Source organism: Ochotona curzoniae, unplaced genomic scaffold (assembly GCF_017591425.1).
Source record: "Ochotona curzoniae isolate NIBS_2020 unplaced genomic scaffold, NIBS_Ocur_1.0 contig_4105, whole genome shotgun sequence".
In the NCBI taxonomy this organism is placed as follows: Eukaryota; Metazoa; Chordata; class Mammalia; order Lagomorpha; family Ochotonidae; genus Ochotona; species Ochotona curzoniae.
The window spans coordinates 5109098-5134689 of NW_024466129.1; the positions used below are offsets into that span (position 1 = coordinate 5109098).

Below are 25592 nucleotides of genomic sequence, written 5' to 3' on the forward strand. Positions count from 1 at the left end.
AGAGACTACAGGTGACCCATGCGCTTGGCTCCCTGCCGCCCACTGGGGAGACCAGATGGAATCCAGTTTCCCGGCTTTGCATTGTTCCAGCTCCAGCTGTTCCAAGTATTTGGAGAATGAACCAGCAGATAGAGGATTCTCTCTCGCTCTCTCTCCCTCATCCCCACTCCTTTCTCTGCCTTTCAAAAATAAAATGTCCAGGTCAGTGTGGGAGCATGCAGGATAACGTTCTGCCTGTGTCCTCAGCATCCCACATGGGCGCCAGCTCACATCCCAGCTGCCCCACTTCAGATCCGATTCCTCCTAGTTACCTGGGAAAAGCAGTGGGGGACAGCCCAAGTCTTTGGGCCCCTGAACACCTGTGAGAGATTTGGAAGAAACTCCTGGTTCCCAGCTCCATATGAGCTCAGCTCCAGCCACTGAGGCCATTCAGGGAACAACCCAGCAGATGAGAGATTTCTTTCTCTCTCCCCTCCATGTCTCTCTTTCTGCTCACCCTGCCTCTGTAATTACAACTTCCAATAACTCTTTACAAGAAATAAAAATTAAAATTCCTTCAAGAGCAGTATCCATAGTACCCACATCCCTCATGACACACGTGTCTGTTTCATCGCCAGCCCAGCCCATTTCTGAGAATCATCACTCAAATAGTACGTGGAACAGAATGCATTATCTAGCATCAGAAAAACATAGGCGCTCTCCCCACAGACCAGGACACGGGCAGAGATCGCAGCTGCCCTCAGCCTGAGCTACATGCGCTCTGTTGCCCGAATGAATTCACTGAACACTGAGCACGGGGGTAGGCATTTAGCCTAGCTGTGAAGATGCCTTCAAGGGGCTGATGCAGTGGCCTCCTGCCTGCAACGCCAGCATCCTACAGGTACTAGTCCACTTCCAATCCGTATCGCTGCTAACGCTCCTGAGAAAACAGTGGAGAATGGCCCTGGTCCTTGGGCCCCTGCACCCGTGTGATAGAGCTGAATAAAGCTCCTGCCCCCTGATTTGGGCCTAGTCCAGCCTTCACTACTGTGTTCACCAGGGGAGCAAACCAGCAGAAGGAAGATCACACAAGTGCCTGCATGTCACATTGGAGAGCCTGGCTCTGGTTCTGGCTCCAGATTCCCGTGACGGCTCACTCCAGCAGGCCCCGGGGAAGGCTCAGGGTTCCCGTGATGGCTCACTCCAGCAGGCTCCAGGCAAGGCTCAGGGTTCCCGTGACGGCTCACTCCAGCAGGCCCAGGGAAGGCTCAGGGTCAGGGTTCTGGTACCTTAGTGAGTCTTGGATTGGATCCCCCACTCCCAGCTTTGGCATGGCCTAATCCCAGCCAGTTTTGGACAGTTTGTGGCTGAGCTGGTGGGTGACAGATTTCTCTCTCTGCCTCTCAAGAAATAAAAATTTTTAATGTGAACTTTGACAGCAATAATCCTTTTAATAAGTGAGAATAATATATTCTTTTAAAACTTTTTATTGTGGTAAAATATATGCACCATAAAATGTATCATCTTAATCATGTGTAAGCGTAAATTTCAGTGACATTGTGTAAAGCACTATTTTGAAACTATCATCACCAACCATTTCCGAAGTGTTTCATCTTCCTGAAATGAAATTCTGTACAATTAAACCATACCTTTCCCTTCTCCTTTCCCCCAGTCACCACTATTCCCTTTTCCATCTCTATGAATTTCATGAGTCTAAGGACCTCACATAAGAGAAATCAGAGGCCACTTGTCATTTGATACCTGGTTATTGCACGCAGCATATCTTCAAGGTTCATCCATGGAACAGGTGTCGGAATTTAACTTCTTTTTCAGGATGAATAATATTTCCTCGTGCATACATACCCTACAGAGTCTATTTATTCACTTGTCAGTGCACATTTGGGTTATTTCCAGGCAACTTACTATCACTTTAACCCCACAGTTTATGTCTTGTTGTATTGAAATTCAGTCTGTTGACTAGTACCAAGAGTACCTCACATGATGGATATTATGGGAAGTACAAAGGTGTGTGGGATACAGCACCTGCTCACAGGGAGCTGATGACACTCTGGACAAAGAGAAAGCAGTGAACACTTCTGCTTGCTCATCACCTGTCACATGCCAGGCTCTTCCTACCACTGCGTCAGTGCCTCACAACCTTGTGGGACAGATGCTGCTACCAACCCCAGTGGGGAAAATGAAGGTGCAGAGACCTCCAAACCCACCTATGAAGCAGAGGCTTGGATCAAACCTGGAGCTCAGAGTGAGAAGCCCTGATGGTACAAGGCTGCATGTGGCAGATCCTGGGGGAGAAGCTAAGAGCAACAGAGCAGTGAGAGAAAAAGTTACTGCTTGCCTGAGAGCAAAGACATGTGGTAGAGCGGCTTCCTGGTTAGGAGCACCTGTGCCTGAAAGGCAAGAGGGACTGCACACGCAGAGGAAATAAGGGGTACAGGAGAGCTCTGAGCACATCCAGGATGCTGGGACCATCAGCCGGGGAAGAACCAGGGACACGATGGAGAGTGGCTCACACCATGGAGGTGGAGCGAGGCACGGTCAGAACTACGCTTCCAGGAAATCACCATGTCACCAAGAGATCACAGAGATGGGGACGTGGGGGGTTCACAGGTGGGAAGTACAGTTAGAAGGTCGCCAGAGATACCAGGTAAACCAGCTCTGCAGGTGACAGACATCTTAGAGGGGAGATGAGAAAATTTGGCAAATGATGGATTATAACAAACAGGGTGACTGGACCCCACGCTTGTCTGGACCACATTTTGTTGGTCTAAGGAGCAGCGACCCCTCACTCTCTCAAAGGTCCAAGTCCATTGGACTAAGCCATAGAATCACACAAATTATGAGCCAGAGGTGACTCGGGATTATCAACCTGAGTCAGCGAGGAAGGTGAGGACTCCTTCCGACACACAGGGGGAGGCTTTGGAGGGGGGGATGAGAGTTTGGCTTGGGTTGTGCTGAGCTTGTTGCAGGGCCAAGGACCTATTTCAGAGACAGGAGCACCTTGCCTGTGGACTTGCGCTGTAGCACATGGAGAAAGGCGTCATTGACCTGAAAAAAAAAATTCCAAATCAACGTGATCAGACTGTTTCGGCAAACATCTGTTGCTGGTTCAATCAGACAAACAGTGAAAGCGCTAGTACATCTCATCAATCGCACAGTTCTAACTAAAACTCACCACACAGGAGAGCAGTAACATTTTACAAGAACCCAACCTCAGTATTTCTATTTAAATCTATCACTTCCAGTGTTGCCACATAAGCAGCAGGAGGTGAAAGGCCCCTGGGCCTACTGTTACTGTGTTCTAATCATTCTCTGCCAGCCATTCCACTTCAAAACCGTTCCCACTTCTGAAAGAACCGAGCTACGGCAAAAGAATCAGTGTGCGTGTGTGTGTGTGTGTGTGTGTGTGTGTGTGTATGTGTGTGTGTGTGTATACATATATATAGTCACATTTTTATTAAAATTGTTCAGTTTCACATATATTGGAATTGGAATCTATCACTTTATCTCAAAACTGTTCTTCCTAAGAACAAGTTTACAAAATAGAAGTTTAAAAGTAGCAACAGTCATCAAGGATGTGTGATATTGTGAAAAAAAAAAAGCAAAATACATCAATGGAACAGAACAGAAAACCCAAAAATCAAAATAGACCCACACCAATTTAGTCCTCTGATCTTTGACGAAGGAGTAAAAGCAATTCGTGGGGGTGGGGCAGTAGTCTTCTTAACAAACGGTCCTGGAAAAACTAGATATCCGTGTGCAAAAAAACCAAATGAATCTACGAATCCGTTGCCATCCTTCTGAAAAGTTATCTCAAAATGGATCATAGATCTAAATAAAAATGCCAAATTGCAAAACTCCTTAAAGAAAACATAGGAAGAAAATCTAGGTTATAGTAAACTTGATTATTAGTTTTTTAATTTAAGAACAATTCATGCTGAGGGCTAGGGAAATTATTAACATAATTTAAAACTCTGGGACCAGGCCAACATGGTGGTATAGCAGGCTAATCCTTCCCCCATCCTCATGTTACCAGAATCCCATATAGGCACCAGTTCATGTCCCAGATGCCCCACTTCCAATGCAGCTCCTTAACGCCCCTGGGAAGGCAGTAAAGGATGGCCCAAGTCCTTGGGTCCCTGGACACATGTGGGAGACCCAGAAGAAGCCCCTTATTCCCGGCTTTGCATGGCTCAGCTCTGGCCATAGCAACCATTTGGAGAGTGAACCAATGAATGGAAGATCTTCGCCTGCCTCTCTTTCTTTCCTTCCGTTTCTCCTTCTCTGTAATTCTCAATTTCAAGTGAAATAAAGTAATACAAATAAGTCTTCATAAAAAAAAAAAAGCTTGGGGGCTGGCATTGTGACACAGTGGGTTAAGCCATTGCCTCTGAGGCCAGTATCCCATGAGTGCCTGTGAGAGTCCAGCTCCCTGCTCCTGGCCTGGTGCCTGACCCTCTGCCACCCATCTTCTGGCTTTGGCCAGGGCCACTGTGGCTCTGTGGGAAATGACCCAGTAGATGGAATCCTCCTGCTTCTATTCAGCAGAAGATACTGTTACGATGAAAAACAAAGCCACCACCTGGGGCAGGGTGGGGAGGGGAGAATCTGGAATCACATAACAGATACAGATCTTGAATTAACACATCTGGAGAAATCCTATAACTCAACCATTTAAAAAACCTCAACTGTAAAGCAAGCAAGAGGGTTGATCAGACATTTGACCCAAAAAAAGATAAAAGATGTTAAAAAAAAAAAAAGCAATGAAATATGCTCATTGTGATACATCTTCGGGAAACCGCTAATGAAGATGAGACACCACTACACACCTAGAGGAGTGCCTAAAATCCAGAAGACAAGGATCAAAGAATGTGGAACAAGAATTCCGTTCACTGCGAGTGGAGACCTGGAATGACACAGCCACTTTGGGAGACAGTATGGCAGCTTCTTACAAAACTGAAAATATCCTTACCAGCAGTCACACTCCCAGATATTTATCCAAAGTGAAAATTTATATCCACACAAAAACCTACACATGAATGTTTTTTGCAGCTTTATTCACAATTGCCAAAACGTGGGAGGAACCAAAACATTCCTCAATAGGTGAACAGATAAACACCAGTATACTAATGCAATGGAAAAATAATCAGTTATAGAAAGAAATGAGATCTCAATCAAAGAAAAAAAACATGGAGGAAATATGAATGGACATTATTAAATGTAAGAAGCCAGGCTTGAAAGGCAATGTGCCACAAGATTCCAACCCTATAACATTTTGAAAAAAGGCAAAACTATAGGAACACCAAAAACAACCCGCAGGTGCCACCGATTCAGCGTGGGCGTGAGGGTGAGAATGTGATGCTCAGGGGTTGTTCGAGAGTGGAATGACACTGAGTGACAGACATATGACAAAATGCATTCAGGAAAACCCTAAACTTAATGTAAACTATTGGCTTTAAATAGTATCGATGACGGATCGACATCAATTCATCTAAGGTGACAGATGTCAAAATTACCCTTAATGTGAATTACATATGCAAACATATATGGAAAACCATAGTGTCCCCATAAATATGTGCAATTACTATGTATTAACTAAAAATAAATAGATTTTGAGTGTCCCTAATAAAAATGATCTCTACCAAATAAAAATTAAAACCTAAAAAAAATGTTCATTTTGAACATTAAAAAATACATATGTATGTGTGTGTGCTTCCCACACATGCAAGTATACCCAAAGATGTGGATTAAACATGTTACAGAAACTGCCATTGAAAGGAAGAAAAAGAGTAGAGAGAGGCAGTGGAAATGAACGTAAAAACACTCAATAAATCTATAAAGACATGAAGGCTCAAGAAGGACTGTATGTGGTCCAACAATGAAACCGAGCTTTGAAGTCAAACTTTCGATTATCTGGCCCCTTTCATTTGCCAGTGCCCAACAAAGCACAGGAGAAATTAATAGAAGCAAATCAATGATGATCTTCACGCGAAACCCCGTGGTTCAGAAGCCTTTGCCTTTGGTAGCCCTTCCTCATCACCTGCCACTTAGATTGGGTCTGTGGGGATGGCAAGGGACTCAGAGGTACCAACAGGGCCCCAGCGGCCCAGGAACGCGGTGGCGAGGGACTCAGAGGTACCAACAGGGCCCCAGTGGCCCAGGCACAGGGTGGCAAGGGACTCAGAGGTACCAACAGGGCCCCAGCGGCCCGGGCACAGGGTGACTTGCAGCTGCCTTATTTGGCTGTCAGTCAGAAGCTGCACACCCCGGACATTTGTCAGAGCTCCGCCACGGGCCACATTGGAGAAAAGGAGTATTATTTGAGCTCCTGAGAGTTGTTCAGCTCACATCCGAGGGAAAGGAAGAATCTCCTACAAATAGATGTCCACACAAAGAAAGCTGTGCCGTCAAATGGAAAAGCTTATTTTTAACCACTCTGCATGTGAATCTATGATTTTTTGTCACATATTTACCTGGCTTACTTACAAATAACACCAGGGGGAATGCCTGATGCTTTTGTTCCCTGACTTGAGAACCGCAGCGCTCTAAACGCCCCCGACTCTCCCCTCTGTTCGCAGACAGCCTGTTACCCGCAGCTCCACCTGCCACCTCTGCTGTGATTGCATCTGATTCTAAAAATAACGCTGGCCCTTTCTACCTGCTGGCTTCGTTGCGGCCTGGGAAAATCCCCGGCGATAGCAAGGATGGGAAGTTTAAAAAGGGAGCTCCTGCTGTGGGTGAGAGCGTGCACTCTGCCCCTCCACCCTCGGGCTCTGCTCCCAGGGGAGGCTGCCAGGACACCCAGACCCACGGTCACTGCTCCCGGCACCTTCATGCTCTGCCTCCAGGTGAAGCTAGAATGGAAGCTGCCCCTGGAGACAGACAGCAGAGGAAAGCTATTGCTTCTGTCTTAGGATGTGCAGGCTCTGCTGCTGGCGTTTGTTACATATATGCACTTGGAAGTGCAAGCATCTTTTATCATCTTATTTTCATTTTTGTTGAAGCAGAAGAGGGTGGCACTCGGAGACAGAGACGTCCAAGGACAGGTTCATGTTCCAAATGCTCTAACAGACGTGGCCGTCCCAGGCAGAAGCCAGGCACTTAGAAGTCTACCTGGGTCTCACGGACAGGTGGCAGGGACCCGACCCACGTCATCACGTGCCCCCTGCATGTGCATGAACAGGAAGTTGGATTGGAAACAGTCACCTGGACTTAAACCAGGCATTCAGATGTATCAGGCAGCAATTTCAGCCACTGTGCCAAACACCCACCCCTGGAATTCTTAATTAATTCACCAAGCTGTACTAGTTAAAATAACTTAGTTTCCTAAATATAGCATGCTGATTCATGTTTCTCATTAGAAACTGACTCTTCCGCATACAGCACCATCCCGAGATCTTCTCAGCTGAAAAGTAAACTCCGTAGGCCAGAACTCGGTCTTACTTTTTTATTGGCTGGTATACAGAATGTGCTCAGCACATGCTTAGTGAATGAACACATCTGCGGTGGACTGGGGTTGTTTTGTAAACAGCTGGACCTCTAGGTAGTGATCTGTTGCTGTAACCGAGTCGCATGCATCATAGCACAGCTCTGAGCCAACTGCTCATCACCTTCTTCAGAAAGGCAGTCCCCCAAACGACACAGATGGCCAATGCGCAGATGAAAACACACTCACGGTAAGTTAAGCCCACAACCTGATGCGACCACACACCTACTGCAATGGTTAAAATTAAACAACTGACAATATTAAGAGCTAACAGAGTCCTAACAACTAGAACTCTCACATATTGCAAATGCAGGAGCGGCACATTGGGAGAACAGCCTGGCAATTCATTAAAAATTAAGTAGATAGTAGCAAACCAGCACTACCTAAATCCCAAAACTGTTCACACAGACCCTCGACTCTGGGCACATGCGTATGTGTGTATAACCGTTTCCAGTTCAAAATGACAGAAAACCTATTAAAGCTGTGGTTTTTGAAGGGAATGGGATAAAGTGGCCTTCCCTTCCAAATCATGGGCTGCACAGACCGAGCCAGAATTCTGAATCTCTGAGAGAGGTGCTGCCCCTCTCCCAGGAGTACATGCACCTGTCACCCTTAGGATGTGAGATCCCATATACGGACAAAGGCAGCGTTAACCTGACAGAGTAACGCAGAGGCCGAGGGCCAGAGAGGCAGGAACAGGGCAGGGGCATACACAGGTCCTTAGGTCTCAACTGTCCTGTAGGAGTCATATGGCTAAACATTGTCTACCAAAACTCAGACAAGTGTACCTCCAAAGGGTACATTGCACTAAATATAAATTACATCTCGATAAACTTGACTTTGAAGGGAAAATCAGAAAATGGGGCAGTTGACCACATCTCTCAATGGAGTCTGGCTTGGGCTCCCAGCTCCACCCTGGCTTCCAGCTTCCTACTGACTGTTCCAGGCACGGAGTGGCGTTAGCTCAAGTGACTGTGCTCCCACGAACTCCGTGGAAGGTCTGGTCGAACTCTCAGCTCCCAGCTTCAGTCTGCCCCAACCCTGAGTGTCACAAGCAGAGAGTAAGCCAGCACTGGGAGCTCTCTGTCTGTGCCGCCCTCTGTCTTGACTTCTGTCCCTCTGCCTCTAAGCAAATCATTTTTTAATAGTCAGGCAATGTGGAGCCAGTACTGTGGTGTTGCACGTTAAAACTTCACCTGCAAAACCATCATTCCAAATGGATGCCAGTTCGAATCCCAGCTGCTCCACTTGTGACTCAGGTGCACCTGGGAAAGCAGAAGCAGATGGCCCAAGTGCTTGGGTCCTTGGGAGACCCAGAAGAAGCTCTAGGTTTCCGGCTTTGGCCTGGCCCAGGTCTGCCATCTGGGAAGTGAACCAGTAGATAGAAGATATTTCACTGTCTGTCGGTCTCCCTCTCTCAGTAACTGCGTTTCAAATAAACAGGGGAAAAAAAAAAAAGAAAAAAAAAGAATCCTGGGATTCTATGCCGTGCACCAGTGGGAGACCCAGAAAAGGATCTGGGCTCCTGGCTTCAGATTGGCACAGCACCAGCCGTTGCGGTCACTTGGGGAGTGAATCATTGGATGGAAGATGTTTCTCTCTGTCTCTCCTCCTCTCTGTATACATATCTGACTCTGCAATAAAAATAAATAAATCTAAGAAAAAATCCTATTGAAAGCTAAAAATAAAAAGTCAAGCAATACTTGTTCAGCCATAAAGGAAGAAATTTTAAAAGTCAAGTGTCAGTATGAGAATCTTAACAAATTAAGCCTAATCAAAATTCACATCCTATTGCTTCTCTTGGGGTTACAATCCCAGGAGTGGGGATGGAGGGAGAGAAGATGAGAGGCAAAGTGGAGTGAACCGGAGAGAGAGAGAAAAGCCACAGGTATCATGTTGAGCACCGGGTCGTGGGTGCAGACACAGCTGCCGTCGGTTCCCTGGGGCTTCAAGAAAGCAGCACAGTGAAGTGACCAGTAAGCAGAGAAAAGGCAACCGTTTCTCTCCAGGCTTTCATTTCCGACTTTGCACAACAACATGTTCTCCCTGCTAGACTTCCTCACCAGTCTGCAGCCCCAGTTTCTGGGGACCCCAGAGCCCCCAACAGGTGCCTTCCATTCAGTTGGCGCCTCGACAGCTCCCGCCTAGTAGGCACAAGGAGGCCGCGCCTCGCAGGGCAGGGCACACAGCCGTCCCTGGGGAACCGAGAGCCAGCATCTCACTGGGGGTGTGCCCTAGAAAGCTGCTCTCAAGGCACGGTCACCCTGGCTCTGCTTAGGTCAAAACTTCACACAGCCAGCCATAAAGAGCCCAGATTCTGGTGTCAAAATGACAGGGACTGAATGCCCTGTCACTTAATACAATGTCGTGGGGCAGGTTTTTTAGCCCCCACAAGCCTTGATGTCTTCTCCTCTAAAATGTGATAAAAATGCTTCATACCAGCCCGGTGCAATAGCCTAATGGCTAAATCCTCACTTTGCACACCTAGGATCCCATATGGGTACCAGTTCTAATCCCAGCAGCTCCACTTCCTTTCCAGCACATTAAAACTTCACCTGCAAAGCCATCATTCCAAATGGATGCCAGTTCGAATCCCAGCTGCCTGTGGCCTGGGAAAGCAGTTGAGGACGGCCCAAAGCCTTGGGACCCTGCACCCATGTGGGAGACCTGGAAGAGGCCCCTGGCTCCAGGCTTTGGATTAGCTCAACTCCAGCCCTGAGGCTGTTTGGGGAGTGCCTCTCCTTCTGTCTGTAAATCTGCCTTTCCAGAAAAATAAAAATAAAGAAATCTTTAGAAAAGAATCCTCTCTAAAAGGATGCCAAGAGGTTAGAATCACAGCTCATCGGTGTCAAAGAGGAGAGAGAGGCGGGCGGCCTTAGATCCCTGCCTGGGGCAGCACACCAACTCTTCGGTGTCCGGCTGAGTTTCTACTACCCCACTGCCAGTGCAATTCCTGCCCACGCGTACTCGGGAGGCAGCGGGCACTGATGCATGCTCCCCATGTGCTAGAGCCGATGGAGTCCAGGGAGCTGAGCCCGGCCCGGTGCCTGTTACTGCAGGCATCCAGGGAGTGGGTCAGCAGGTGGGAGATCTCCATCTCTCCATTTCTCTATCTTTGAAATAAAATTAAAATAACAAATGGGGAGTGAACCAGTGAATGGAAAATTGTTCTCTCTGTAAACCTGCCTTTCCAATAAAAATAAAATTTTCAAAATAAGTCAAATAATAATAAATAAAAGCATGAAACAAATCTTAAAGAAAAAAAGGAGATTACATGAACCAGAAGATTAAAGACGGTGCAGCCCCCGAGGCCAGAGGAGAAGCGAGGTTGCAGAGTATCTCCTGGCCCCCCCGCAGGGCCTGGGTCCTGGGCACATCTGACAGCCGCCACCGGGTCCGAGCCCTTCGCTGCAGACGCGTGGGACGAGACGGCAGAGAGCTGGGGTGGCTTCTGCAGAAGCCAGCCTCGGGGCCAGCCAGCTCCTCCTTCCCCCAGATCACCGTCCTGGGAACTCACAGGCCACAAAGCAGAGAAACAAAGCAAACTGCGTTGGGAAAGAATGCGCCTCATCACAGGGAGAAAACACACACAACCGGACGAGGAGCGACGTGCACGAGCGGCGTGGGCCCTGTGATCTGCACACTCGCCAAAGCGCCGCCCTGCACAGCTGACGCGAGCTTTTGAACATTAAAACAACTAAAGCCAAAAGGAAAAAAAAAAATCTTCACAGTGAATATTGCATATGCATGCAGGCAATTACTCTCTGGAGGAAGTTTAAGCCACATTAATGAGACTGTGGGGGAGTAAATAGCCAACAAAATTAACTACAGTGACTAATGGATGAATGACAGACCCAGGACGCGGGGCGGGCGTGCTCTCGTGTTCCGCTCACAGAACTCCGGCTCAGATCACCCGGCCGCGCTTGCAAGTGTCTGTACGTAAGAGCAAAGGTCAAGCCGAGCGCGCCCTTCTCAGGCTCGCCGTGCTCATGGCAGCACACGTCACTTATCTTCTACAGAAGCATAACTGCTCGTGACACAAGAGACCTGAGGCCTCCAGACCCCGCCTCACAGATTCCGTGTCACACTCGCCACCCCTCACGCACGTCTCACCTCCTCCAGCTTAAACACTCTCCCGACGTACGGGCGCAGGCGGCCTTGCTGGCAGTACTGCAGAGCCGAGGCCAGGCTTCCATAGAAGACGGGAAAGTTGCGGTCTTTGTATGAGTCCCAGGCCATGCCCATGGCCGAGACGTTCTTCAGGAGCAGAAGGTTGGTTGGCAACGAAGCAATGTTCCCTCCAGCAAATCCCAGCACCAGGATCCTGCCCTCCCAGGCCAGGCTGAGAGGAGAGGAGGGAAGGAAAAGAAATTATTTGAAGTGGCGTACATGTACACACATCAGAGAGAGACGGAGAGACAGAACGAGAGAGAGATCTCTGACTACTGATTCACTCCCCAAATGCCCACCGCAGCTGGGACGTGTGCAGACCGAACCAGGAGCCAGGACCCTCACCTGGCTCCCCAGGGGAACCTCAGCAACCCAGTGCTGGACCATTCTCTGCAGTCGCTCAGGCGCTCTAGCGAGAACCTAAATCAGAAGCTGAGGGGGCCGCAGCCTCACGCACTCCAATAGGAAATGCGGGGTCCCACATTTAACCCATTGTGTCCACTGCCCACCCCAAAGGCAGAGACCTAAAAAGGTGTTTGCACAACCATATTATCATATTCACCACAGTAGAAGCAATAGAAGCAGTAGAAGCAATTCAAGTGTCCGGCAACACTCAAACAGCATGTGAATTATACATAGAACGGGATACTGTGCAGCCTGAAGAAGGATGGAAAATCTGACTTATGCAATAATGTAGACAAAGTTTGAGGACATAGATTCTGCCAAGTGAAAGAAACCAGTCACTAAAAGACAAATACTTAGGACAAAAATAATTCACTTACATAAAGCATCTACGGTAGTGAATGTATGGAAAAGGACTACAGAAGGTTTGCTATTGGGAACTAGGGAGCAAGGAAAGAGGGTTGATGGACATGAAAGACGGTCTTTGCACAGCCACTGAGGTGCACATTTAAAATGGAGAAGATGGTAAATTTCATATGATGTGCCTTTAACCACAACTTTAAAAGCAGATTTTTTTTTTCAAAAAGCCCTTCATACAGTGGAGCGCAGCGTGGGGGCCAGCAGGGCCAGAGGAGCGAGGGCCTCACTGCCCGCAGCGGACGGAGCTGCTCTCAGAGATGGCCACACAGCTTCTGGAGCTGGCGTGGCGGCTCTGGCTCGTACGCCCACGCGCGTGTTAAGATGACACACCGGGAGCTGGTGTGGCGGCTCTGGCTCGTACGCCCACGCGCGAGTTAAGATGACACACCGGGAGCTGGTGTGGCGGCTCTGGCTCGTACGCCCACGCGCGAGTTAAGATGACACACCGGGAGCTGGTGTGGCGGCTCTGGCTCGTACGCCCACGCGCGTGTTAAGATGACACACCGGGAGCTGGTGTGGCGGCTCTGGCTCGTACGCCCACGCGCGAGTTAAGATGACACACCGGGAGCTGGTGTGGCGGCTCTGGCTCGTACGCCCACGCGCGTGTTAAGATGACACACCGGGAGCTGGGAGCTGGTGTGGCGGCTCTGGCTCGTACGCCCACGCGTGTTAAGATGACACACCGGGAGCTGGTGTGGCGGCTCTGGCTCGTACGCCCACGCGCGTGTTAAGATGACACACCGGGAGCTGGTGTGGCGGCTCTGGCTCGTACGCCCACGCGCGTGTTGAGATGACACACCGGGAGCTGGTGTGGCGGCTCTGGCTCGTACGCCCACGCGTGTTAAGATGACACACCGGGAGCTGGTGTGGCGGCTCTGGCTCGTACGCCCACGCGCGAGTTAAGATGACACACCGGGAGTTGGTGTGGCGGCTCTGGCTCGTACGCCCACGCGCATGTTGAGCATGCTCACAGCAGCTTGTCAAAAGAAACGTACGGTAACCCCACAGCTGGGAACTGAGTTTGATATTACAAACTGGCAAGACCAACTGTCCTTAAGAATCATACAAGGTATCAGGGAGCCCAAGGAACTGGCAGAAGTGTTAACAGGGGACCCCCTTGAGAGCCAAGACTACTGAACGGCCTTAAGCACTTCGCAGAAGGAAACTGGGTGTGAACACGTAGCATTCCATACATGGTGTTTCACAACTCAGAGTTGGAAGGTTTGGAACTTGAGAAGAAAGAACCAGACAGACGCGTGTGTTAAGGAAGGATCATCTGCTTGAGACAAAGACTTGCTTTAGAATTCCTGTCATTGCGCATCCTTCAAGAATCCTGAATCGTCATCTACAAAACTCACAAGATGTCTGCAACCCTTTCTAAAGAACACAGCACAGGCCACGCTGAGCGACGAGTTATAAGAATAATTTGATAAATATATTTGATAGAAAATACCTGTATGTGTGGCTGGGTTTTTTGTTTGTTTTCTTTTACTTCATGCCTTTTTTGTTTAGAATACAAATGAGAGATGGTTGTTTTCCAAACACAGTTATCAGGAAGACAAGAGAAGGGTGAAGTCCAACACCCCTCCGGCCTGGCTGCCCCCTTGGCCCACAGCCCCTTCCCCCACGTCTCCCGTGTACAACGCAGCAGTGGCCAAACATCAACACCGCCTGTCCTCAGCTCAGGGTCCCTGAAAGCCAAGCCCTTCTGTGGGACAGCTGCTCTCTGCACAGGGGGGCATAACCCACCCGATACCACTAGCCAGGATACAGGATGCAGGTGAAGTCAGAACATCCCAGAATCCCTGCTTAAAACACAGACTGAGCAGCGTGGGGTTGGGCCCAGTGGGTCACGCATTGAGCTGTCTGCATGTCACTCTGCAGTGCACGGCTCACATCCCGGCTCCTTGGTCTGACTCGGCTTCCTGCTACATCCCAGCCCGGGAAGCAGCACCCAGCGCAGCTCAAGCTGAGTTCCTGAGACTCGCCCCATGGGAGACCCAGAGTTCCTGACTCCCAATTTCAGCCTGGCCCAGCCCTGACTATTCAGTGTCCTGGGAGAATGGGCAGCGAGTGACCCCTTTCTCTCGCTCCATCTCCATCTCTCTACCTTTCAAATAGAAGGAAAATAAATAGTCATTTTTTTAAAAAAAAAAAGCAAAATGAGGATCAGTGTGATGCAAGAGTCCCAGTAAATCACCAGTTATTTCTGTTTCAATAAAACAAATCAAGGAAGCAACTACACAGCGGACTGCCTGGGAAGGCAGCAGATCAGAGGAGCCAGTGCCTGAGAACAGAACTGGGGAGAGGGGAACTGCCCCCCCAGTCCTGACAGCTGAACAATGATCTGCCCGTGAGGCCCCCACATCCATGTATATAAAGTAGTCACGGGGGCCGGCAGAGCTGAATTTAACACATGCATTTGACATTGCCAGCTAAAGCCGGCAGTCATTTTTTGGACAGTTTCCAGTTGGGTATTTTGTTTTTGCTATATTTAAGCATTTCCTGATTTTCTCTGCTGCTATTCCTTTTCACCCACCCACTCAGCTGTTCCCGTTGATGCTGATGCCGACAGGAGAAGTGAACAGCAGAGAAGAGAAAGGAGGCAGGCCCGGGAGGCAGGCAGAGCCCCAGCCACCAACCCACGCTGGCCAACCGCTGCACGCACCTGCGCAGGGCCTGCAGGAAGACCTCTCCCCCCACCATGTCGATGGCCGCGTGCACCCCGCGGTCCCCCACAAGTTTTTTCACTGCCTCTCTCAGGCTGCCCTCAGTGTAGTTCACACTGAACTGGGCACCCCTCTGCATCGCCAGCTTGCACTTCTCGTCACTTCCGGCTGCAGCAATGACCTGTAAAAAAAAAATAAGGCTTCCAAATGTCTGCGTGGTGTCCCCAGAGGGCATCTCCCTGCCTTCCAGTCTGCAACCAATAGGTGTGCCTCAAAGCAACCACATGACCTTGCTGGCTTGGTGTCAGCCCGTTCCCCACACCCATTCTCTCCATGCCTCATGGGCCATGAGGCCCACCTGGACAGGACTACCAGAATCCCGAGCAGATCTAGCTAGGATATGGTTGAAAAGGCACACAGAAAGCTTCCTCCAAATGCAACTGGAAACCAGCATCTCTCCAGCGCCTACTCTGAGTTCAGCAGTGAGGACACAAGCCAGCTGGGAAGGTAAAGGTGAAGACAGCAAGACGGAGCAGAGTGATGGAACAAGCAAAGAGGGCTCCCGGGGGCGCCAGTCCAGACAGAGAGCGCAGAACAGGATCCCCAAAGGGAAAGCATGAGCCAGTGCAAGACTGCGCAGTTGGACGGGTGAGCTCACATCCTGGCTGTGTCGCTTACTAGCCGTGTTACCTTAGGCAGACTACTGGGTAAGAACTAATACTTTCTAGCACTGCTTGTCGGATCCCATCCTAAATACCCAGGGTATATTAAAAACCCATGTAATCACAGCAGCCCAGTGAAATACAGTACTATTGCCTAGAGATCTGAAACATAAAATGATGGAGAAATGGAGTGAGAGGAAGAGAGAGAAACATCATCCACCTGCTGATTCACTTCCCAAATTCCTACAACAGCCCAGGTTGAGCCAAGCCAAAGCCAGGGCCAGGAACTCCTCCTGCCTGCTTGTGTGGGTGGCAGGGATCCAAGAACTGGGGCCAGCATCTTCTGCTTCCCAGGTGTGCTGGCAAGCAACTGGACTGGAAGAAGAGCTTCCAGGATTCAAACCCACACTCTGGACAGTAGGCAGGCACCCCAAATGGTGGCCTAACGTGCTGCGCCAAAGCATACTTTCAACATATACATTGTATTGATAAAGAAACCAAGGCCAATCGGTCACTGCAGCCATTTGGGGAGCAAATCAGCAGATGGAAGATCTCTCTGTCTCTCTCTTTCTGCCTGTCTCTTTCTCTGTAATTCTGGCTTTTAAGTAAATAAAGTAACCATTTTTTTTTTAAAAAAAAAAAAAAAGGAGAAAAACAAAGCAGAAGAAGTTAAGTATCTTTCCTGAAGAAGGCCAAATAGCTAACGGGGGCACCGGTGGTATCCAAATCCAAATAACCTATTTCCAGAGTGTACACTTGCAATAGTAGCTGTCTACTTCTCAAAGTCTCAATTATCTCATTGGAAAAGGAAAGCACCGACGGCACCATCCAGGCACCAGTTCATGTCCTGGCTGCTCCACTTCCAATCCAGCTTCCCACTAATGCACCCGGGAAAGCAGCAGAGGCTAGGCCCAGGGCATGGGCCCTTGCATGCACATGGGAGACCCAGAAGAAGTTCCTGGCTTCAGCCTGGCCTTGTTCTGCCTGTTGCAACCATCTGGGGAAATGAAGCAGCAAGTGGAAGACCTTTCTACCTCACCTTTTTCCTCTGTTACTTTACCATATATATATGGTTTGTTTATATATATATAAAGTTCTTCCTGCAACTTTGGGACATTCCCTTAAGTCACAGTACTCAGAAGGAATAAATAAATAAATAAATAAATAAATAAATAAATAAATAAATAAATAAGCTGAAACCAGAAGAACACTGTAGAGCAGATATCCTTGTTCCCATTCTACAGATGGAGACAGACTCACAGGCCAAGTCCTCAGCCAGGGTCATCCAGAGAGTAGCTGCTAGGACAGCTGTGCCAACCTTACACTTCCTCTTTCCAAAGCCTGTTCTCTTCTGCTCCATCATCACTGCAGAAGAAAACCATATCTAAGCCTCCACACACATGGCCTACCTGTGGGGAAATGTGGGGTTTGGAAGGCTCAGAAACAGGTGCAGACAGCCCAGTGCCACCTCACCACTGGGCACCCACCAGCTCCAATACTGTGGTCCAAGGTGATGCTCAGAACTTCCACTCAAGTGCCCCTAAGAACATCAGTGCTCTTAAAGGATTCCTCACTGACTTATAACACTGGAAACAGAGCCACCCTCATAGGCTGCTGGGTGGACTCCTCAGTCAGCTGCAGATTGGGGAGGCCCATTGCCACGCAGCACTATGGGACACCGGACTGGGGCCAGGCCCCTAACTTCACTCCCCGCACTAGGTCACAGCACCTCGCCTTCCTAACCCGGGAACTAGGGATAATAAGCACTTGTGCCCTCCATCTCCCAGGAGCAAGGGTGAAATAACTGCTGTGGGAGCACTTGGGAAAACAATAGCAAATGTTATCAAAATGTCTTAAACTCCAAGTAGGTGGCATGGTAACGACACTATTTTTATTTTTTCTCTCTCATGTTTCCATTACTGCTGCTAAAGAAAACACAATTTTTGAGAGCGAGAAAGAGAGAGAGAGCTCTCATCCTGCTGGCTCTGCACCCCAGTGCCTACAGGGAGAAACCAGGAGCCAGGAAATCAATCCAGAGGTGGGAGGAATGCAGGAACACAGGAACCCCCAACCTGCTGCCTCTCAGAGCTGCTGCGGGAGGCTGAGCTCAGCGGCCAGAGGCACGAACCACCGTGCACTCCACGGCGGAATTTAGGGGTGCCCTCTCTCCCACACTGAAACAGCCTTTGCCTTCTTTCTTCCTTAATGTATCAGCCCCCAGTCCTGAATGCCCCCACTCCAGCTCAGATGACTTTGAATATGGGAAGTGAATTCTTGTCTTTAACCTCTTCCACCCATTTATAGCAGATACTGTAACTATCTCCCTGGAAATGTTAGGCGGTCAGTGGCTGCAGAAAATGAGCCTGCTTAGTTCTCACCTCGTGAGAAAAGCCACAAGACCTCTTTTTTCACATGAAATGTGTTAGTATTCCACACGGAGCCTCCGCATCGAGAAGACTGCTTTCAGAACTCACACAGCCTTCCCAGGAGGAACCTAAAGTATGAACACAGCCATGCCTCCTGAAGGATTTCCAGACCGACCCAATTATCTCCAGTAACCTTCTCAGGGCCCCCCGCCACGGGTTCCCCAGCAGCCCCCCAGCCTGTCCTCGCCTTCTCAGGGCACCCCACCACAGGTTCCCCAGCAGCCCCCCCCAGCCTGTCCTCGCCTTCTCAGTGCTCCCGCTGCCCCCAGTGGCCTCCCCCCAGCCTGTCCTCGCCTTCTCAGTGTTCCCGCTGCCCCCAGTGGCCTCCCCCCAGCTTGTACTCGCCTTCTCAGGGCCCCCCCCAGCCTGTCCAGAGCTGAACTCGCGGCATTTCCCCTGTGCCCCCATCATGACCAACGACAACTCCACAAGCTAACCCAGTTTCTCCTTCCTACTGCGTGTCTAATAATAACGGAATTCTGTGCGCAGCTCCTCCCTGACACGCCGCACCCTCCACAGGCCCAGCGCACACGCAGTCTCAGAAAGCCCCAGCAGCTGCAGCGCTCATTCGTAAATGAGAAACCCGGTGCCCTCAGGGGCACAGTCCACGCCGCACAGTGCTGGCTGTCACTAAGTTCTTCATTTTGGGGGTGTTTTTCACTTTTTTCCCTCTCCGTTCATCACCTGCATGCCTTGGCTTCAAGCCCCATCACCTCTGGCTTGAGCCTCCCTGACCCAGCCCTCCCCAGCCCCACCCCCCCCCACCCCCCGCAGCTACCTGGGAAGGTGTGGAAAGATAAAGATGATCAGTCTCCTCCCAAACTGGAATTCTCAGTCGCTGTCAGCCCCAGCAGATGTCCGCGCCTTCCGGCTCCGCATTCCCGCTCACCTCTCTAGCTTCACCTCCGGCTGTGCTGTCACAGAGATGCTCTCTGCAGCTCCAAGCTAAACGCCATGCTGTCCTTACTTCTCCGCCTCCTAACCCAGGCTCCGACCTCCAGCACAGCCTTCGCACCTCCTCCAGTTCAGTCGCCACCAGTCTTCCCAAAGTTGCCGGAAGTGTCTACCTTATCTAGGAAGTCAACCTTCTCCAAGAAGGCCCCCTTCTCTCACCGCCTTGGCCTCAGGGTGATAATCCTAATTCATTACCTGTTAATTCATGAAGTAGTTCTTCAATGCCCCTATAATGGGCAGCCTGTATATAACGAGAACTCCTCGATGCCTGCTATATTGGGACATGTACCTGCCTGCATGGGGATTACAGTAAGGTCGGGAAGGGAGAGGCACATTGACACAGGCAAGCAGGAGCCACACACCCCGGGGTGCGGTGTGAACAGGCAGTGTGGGACTCCATGAGATCACACGTAAGAAAAGGGACAGAAGACTGACCTAGCCTGAAGGGTAGAGGATACTTCTGGGAAAAAAAATACCATTGGAGTTTAAATGTCAAATGCAGAGGGGAAAAGATCAAAGACAGACAGCAGCTGCTGTGGCGCTGGAGTGGGCCAGACCTGTCAAACCCTGGTTAGGGAGAGCACGAGCAAGCAGGGTGCAGGTGTCCCTGCCGGTGCAGGTGTCCCTGCCGGTGCAGGCGCACACAACCACCTTGGAAATGCCAGGAATGAGGTTTCAGGTAGAGACTCCCACACGCGAATACCTTGGCCTGCAGAACATTCGTCGCCACATCGATCACCGCCAGGCCTGTGGCCCCAGCCGCCGCTGTCACCAGGACAGTCTCCCTGTGCCGGAGAAAGAGGGGTGCTGGTCCCGAAACCTCGGATCTCACCGACTCGGGACGTCGGAGGTCACCTCGTGCAAGCTGGAGGAGCGTCAGCCACGCAGCCTTTAGGGCTGGGCTGGTGAGGCTCCCCCAGTCCCAACAGGGTCCAGTACTAGATACGTCCCAGGAATGGATCCTTCACTTGTGTCGGTGCCCTAACCTCCTAATGGTCTTTCTTTCCATTAGGAGTCGGTGCTCCTTTCTGCCGCCAACCCACTTTAAGCTCGGAAGTTCTAATGTCATGTTCAGGCTTACACACTGACCCGTGTAGCAGGTGACCAAGTGAGGACCCCTGGTCAGCCACACTCACAGGCGGGGCTCTCGGACGCTCAGCTCTAGGAGGGAGCAACAGGCAGCATGTGTGGCTCTGCCCTTGGTCCTTGCCTCGGCCAAAGTGAACATGAACTGAAGGATGCTCGGTGGTCCCGATCAGGGAAGGAGCCCGGCCCCCCTCCTGTCCACACAGCGCTTACTGACCCGGGCTGGATCCGGACCCGATGTTCCAGAGCCAAAAGAGCAGTGCCATAAGATACAGGCAAAACAGCAGCTTCTTGTAGGGAGACCTTTTCTGGAACTTTCCACACGGTCTACAAAAAGAGATGGCAGTGCCTGAGGCACGAAGCACAGGAACCTGGCCACAGAGGCCGCTCAGAGGAAGAGGGGCTGAGTGGCAGATTAGGAAGGGAGCACCTGTCTGCAGCCAAGCCCAGGGAAAGGGAAAGCCGAGCAGGCCACAGTGGAGCTCAGGAGCTCAAAACTCCGAGCGCTGACTCAGCTGTAGTAAACCACTTCAAGCTGTGTGGTAAGTGAATTTTACCTCCATATAGTTGTGAGATGGGGTGGGGAAGGTGAACTGTGGACCACGAGGGGGAGCCAGTCACATCTTCCACATCCATGCCAGTCCCCACCCCAGCTGGCTCTATTCCCAGGGCTATCTCTTTCACAAACTGTGTGGGAGAAAAGCCTATTACGTCCAGCTCACTGCCCTCAAACCAGTTTTTCTACCAAAAGTACTGATCTATAGGCCGACTGGAAGGCCGGCTAGCTGGTCGGGGACTGAGAAGGGCAAATGCCCCTTCTCATTCAAGAACTCAACAAAGCTCTATGCGACGCTGTCACACCGGAACCAGAGGACTCGCATCAAGAAATGCATGAATGAGAAATAAGATACAGCCAGGAAAACACAAACAGGGAGAGAAGGAGGGATCGGGATCTGGGGGAAGGGGGTGGCTTTAAAGAGAGAGCCGCTCCAAGCGTTAGAGGAAGCAGTACCTTCTGGTCAGTGATGCATTCTTCAGCCATTGCGTTAAAGTTAGTCGTGCCGATAACTCGATCGCCCTGGAGGAGAAGCAGCATTGAAGATGCATTTAAATGCATGGCCTTGCATTGCCCTCTTCCCAAACTAATCAAAAAAGAAACCAAAGACACATCTCTGTCCCAGCACAAGATGAATTTGGTCTTTCTTTCCATTAGGAGTCAGTGCTCAGTAAATTAGACAGCAGGCTGTCGTGCCAATCAGAGCACAGCTGAGAGTACAAGCCAGCATACAGGTTGATAGGAATTAGCATCCTAGTGTTCATTTCTTTCACAAGGTGCTCAGCCTCGAGAATTCTCTATCTTCTTGGCAACTAGATCAAGGTGCTTTTATTCATAATAAGTAGAATGAAGCCAGGCACTTGCACCAGATCCCTCCTCCCACCCCAGTTCAGAATTCGTTTCTTCCCCTTCCTCCTGGCTTGCCGTTTGGTGTCTGCTGGCCATGGCCATGGGAGGCAAGAGCTCTGGGCTGCAGGTGAGGTGAGCACATTTCCCAGAGCCACCTTAGATCACAGCTCATTTACCTCCTTGACGGAGCTAACATCTGGGCCTGTCTCCAACACCGTCCCAGAAAACTCCAACCCTAAAACAGATGGTTTAAAGTCAGGCTTCCGGAAAGCCCAGCATCGTGCAGTCAAGAAGACTGGCCAGCATGCCAGCCCATCCGCCTTTTGGAACTTGGACGGTTTGGGTGCCAATCATCCCCTCTCTCCCGCCCCTAATCTCTACCCCACACACATACACACAGCTCGCCAGGAGTGTGAGGGCCTGGTACCCAAAGCACAGCGGCACACCCTGCAAAGCTACCGCAGACCCATCCTCGGCGACAGAGCCCCAAGAAACCCAAGGGCCCAAGGGCGCCTTTGCCCCATCACTGAGACTGGGACCCCTCCGGCACCCCAATTCCCACATTCACCACACCGTATTTCATTCCCACATCTCCTCTGCTGGCCCGTGAGGCCCTCTGCTGTGTTGCTGGCCCTCTCCTCTTACACCTCCCACCCTGCCAAAGGTAGTGACCATCATTTCCTCTAGAGCTGCCAGGGGCAAGAAGAACTGAGCTGCGTATGACAGCTTCCAGCTATCCAGCATTTCAGCCAATGCAGTCAGAAAGACATGGTTCCTTCCACTGAGACACAACTCAACACCCTAAGATCAAAACACAGCAATGCTTTCACAATCATTGTGTGTATGTATATATATATATACACACACATATACATATACACTTATATAAAATATGCTGTATACATATTTATATGAAAGGAATGTACACACTAAGCTATATTTCTATCTTATCGAGCAAAGTTCAAGCCAGTCGTTAGTCTGTCTAGTTGGGAACTACAAGTCATCAGATTGAACATAATGAAAATGAAACAGCCGGCTGCTGAGAAATTCCTTTTCTTCTTCAGCTCCTCTGGCATCAGGGCCTCTTGTAGAACGTATTAGGAGGCTGGAAGCTCTAGCTGGTAACAGATGTTTGCGATCCCTCAGTGAAAAAACAAAATTAAGACAGCATCAAGGAATGTAAGCAGGTGATGAGGGCCAGTGGTGATTGCGATGGAGAGAATTCTGGTGCACATTCTGAAAAGACTCGCCATGCGTCTCCCACAATCTGGAAACAAGCGCAAGCTGCAGGGCTTTAGGGCTCTGCAAGGCAGGCAGAGGACGGACCTCAAAGAATTCACAGTCCAGAAATTCTAATTAAGAGATCAACATATCAAGTGGAAGCATCGCAGGTGCGCAGGTGCTGAGAGGAAGAGCACGCTCATGGAAACCCCCAGCTGCCCTGTTCCCGCTGCGGCTCACTGGGCATCCCTGTACTCACCGGGTGTGAAGGGAACAGGGGGCTTTTTCTGATACTGACCCCGGCAGACCAAGAGATCAGCAAAGTTAACCCCACAGAAATGGACATCCACTCTGACCTGCAAAGGAAGCACAGCATCCCAGCCGAGCGGTCTGCATCCATGGAGACAGAGTTCATCCCACGAACCCAAAACATGTACACAGGGCGTCTGCCCTCGCGCATGGGACAGCACGCAGACGGTAACCAAGCACTAATGCAGAGGCACGCATTAAGCTACAACTGCAGCACGGAGTGTCAGACAGGAGCAGTGCCGCAGAGGCACACCACGGGGGGACTGACCTCCTCTTTGGAGAAGTTTAAAAAGCTAAGAACCCTGTACAACATCTTGACGTTTTACCAGTCTTTGTCTTATTGGGTTTTTGTTGGTTTTTTTTTTTTTTTGTTCTGCACAATAGTGTCTAATGTTGATAAAAGTAAACAAAAAATGCTTTTGAAGTATACAGAGTATTATAGCTTTGGAAATCTGTAGACACAGATTGGAAGATCACTATTTACAAACAAAACATATCCCATCTAATTAAAAAAAGAGGAAATGTAACACTTGAACTGATAACAATTAAAAGTTCACTATTCAAAATAGAAAGGTAAAGGTTTACGCCAGGTTTCCCTGCAGCAGGGAGCCGAAGCACAGAGAAGGTGTCAGGGAACCTGCCTGGGGGCCACAGCAGCCAGCATGTGTCCCACCCCCAAGATCCTGGCCTGCACACGGGCTGCAAGGCGAAGCCATCAGCGGGCATCAGAGGGGAGCAGGCTGGGGGCCCCCCCCCGATCCCTGCCTCTGTGTCCCACGGCCGTGCTACTACTGCTTACCCCAAAGCAGCAGGTGCACAGGATCCAATGCTACAGTCCCGGCCCACCAGGATCAGTAACACCGGGCCAACCGGCCCAGATTCAAACCAGACCTGCTGAATCACCAACTCTGGGCACAGAGCCCAGAGACCGAGGTGATCAGGCCTGGTGGACACCAGTACATCTACACAAACTATGGCTGTAGTGGTCCGGCTGCCCCTCTGAGGCGGGGATCACGATGAGGAGCCATATCTGTTGCTTAGCTTGAGTACAGACTGTGTGTCACTGGAAAGACATTTTCATCTGCACAATTCATTCCTCCAAACAATTGCTGAAGCATGTGCCACATGCCAGGCAACATCCCAACTGCAGGATATAAGGTTCTCAAAAGAAATTCACAAAGCCAGAGCCATCCAGAACTCTCTCCCTGGACGGCCACGTCTGGACAAAGCAGGAAAGACAGACACAGCCCTCGGCTGTGCGTGTTTTGTGTGTGGCACAGGAGTTGGTGACAAGTGTAGGGAATGTCTTTCAGCACGCTCCCCCCAGGAGGTAGCCGCACTGCCAAGCGCTCAGCAACCCCAGAGACAGTGTCACTGCAGTTCCTGCTTCAGGACAAGCTGTGACTCTGCCTCCCACCTGTGGCCCCCAGCACCGAGGCTCCAGCTTCAGAGATGATGACTTTGGGGGGGGGGGTGGCTCACTCGTTGTCCCAAGCTCACCCTTTCCCATGGCACCACCTGTGCTTCCCGTGCGAAGGGGGCTGTCTGGCGGCAGGTGCAGGGTCCATTTGTCTGCAGGGGTTTCTGCCGAGTCACGTGCAAATGGCAGGTCCCTGTTTCTAAGGCAACCGATCTGGAGCTTTCAGAAGGACGCCTACAAGTGTGTTTGGGGGGGAAGGAAGGGGGGACACACCGGTATTCTTGAGCTTTTTGCGAACCCTAAGGGGACACTGGCTTCCCAACCTGGACCTAACGGGTGCCCCAGTCTTCGGGTCGGCCCCTAGCTTGAGAACTGCGAACATGATTCAGGAAGGAAGTCAGCGGGCTGCGTAGGGTGAAGCAGACTTGGAGAGAAAAGTGGGGGTGCATGGGATACAATCACCCTACCTCGTGAGGACGGACGGGGCGAGGTGCCACCTCTTTAATGGCCAGGGGCTGCTTCAGCTCGGCGCAAACCGCGGCGCGGTAGTGCCGTCCCACAGCCTGCCCGGCTGTCCTGCAACGGGAAACAGGGGCCGGGGTCACTCGGGTTGTCCTTCCCGGCACAGGGCAGGCTGCCTTGGGGCACTCTGGGCAGAGTGGAAGCTGCACCTGCTTAGCCATGTCCGGGAAAGGCACCGTCTGCACACCACCGCCGCCATGGCCCTGGGTCGCCGGGGGCGTGGTCAGTGTGGCCGGAAGGGCCGGACAGCGCGGGTCACGCCCCGGGGAGGGCGGGAAGGCTACCGGGCCCGCGGGCCGCCGGGCGGGGCGGCCGGGAGCGACTGGGAGCACCGGGGCAACTCCCCGAACCTGGCGCAGGGCCACCCGGGCAGGGCCTGGCGCAGGGGCGTGCACCCCGAGCTACCTGACTCCCCACCGGAGTCCCCGGACGTGGAGCCCACT

At 50.8% G+C, this 25592-nt stretch overlaps 1 protein-coding gene across 1 annotated transcript; it reads right to left on the reverse strand.

Moving 5' to 3' along the window:
• Positions 1–1515: 1515 nt before the first annotated feature.
• LOC121159230 (quinone oxidoreductase-like protein 2) lies at positions 1516–25348 on the reverse strand. Its single transcript, XM_040984203.1, has 10 exons — positions 25299–25348; positions 25095–25203; positions 23158–23254; positions 21854–21912; positions 21285–21350; positions 20490–20599; positions 19890–19971; positions 15144–15325; positions 11597–11825; positions 1516–3045 (listed from the first exon to the last, which is right to left on the reverse strand). The coding sequence occupies exons 1-10, from the start codon at positions 25346–25348 to the stop codon at positions 2977–2979; spliced, it is 1053 nt and encodes a 350-aa protein (XP_040840137.1). The 3' UTR covers positions 1516–2976.
• Between the last annotated feature and the right edge of the window lie 244 nt (positions 25349–25592).

Excerpts from the sequence above, each read along its gene's own strand:
- LOC121159230 (XM_040984203.1), bottom strand. The coding sequence starts at position 25,348 with ATGGCGGCGGTGGTGTGCAGACGGTGCCTTTCCCGGACATGGCTAAGC. Across the intron at positions 19,972-20,489 it reads CGGGTCCGGATCCAGCCCGG|GGAGACTGTCCTGGTGACAG; the intron begins GTCAGTAAGCGC and ends TCTCCGGCACAG. Across the intron at positions 15,326-19,889 it reads CGAATGTTCTGCAGGCCAAG|GTCATTGCTGCAGCCGGAAG; the intron begins GTATTCGCGTGT and ends TTTTTTTTACAG.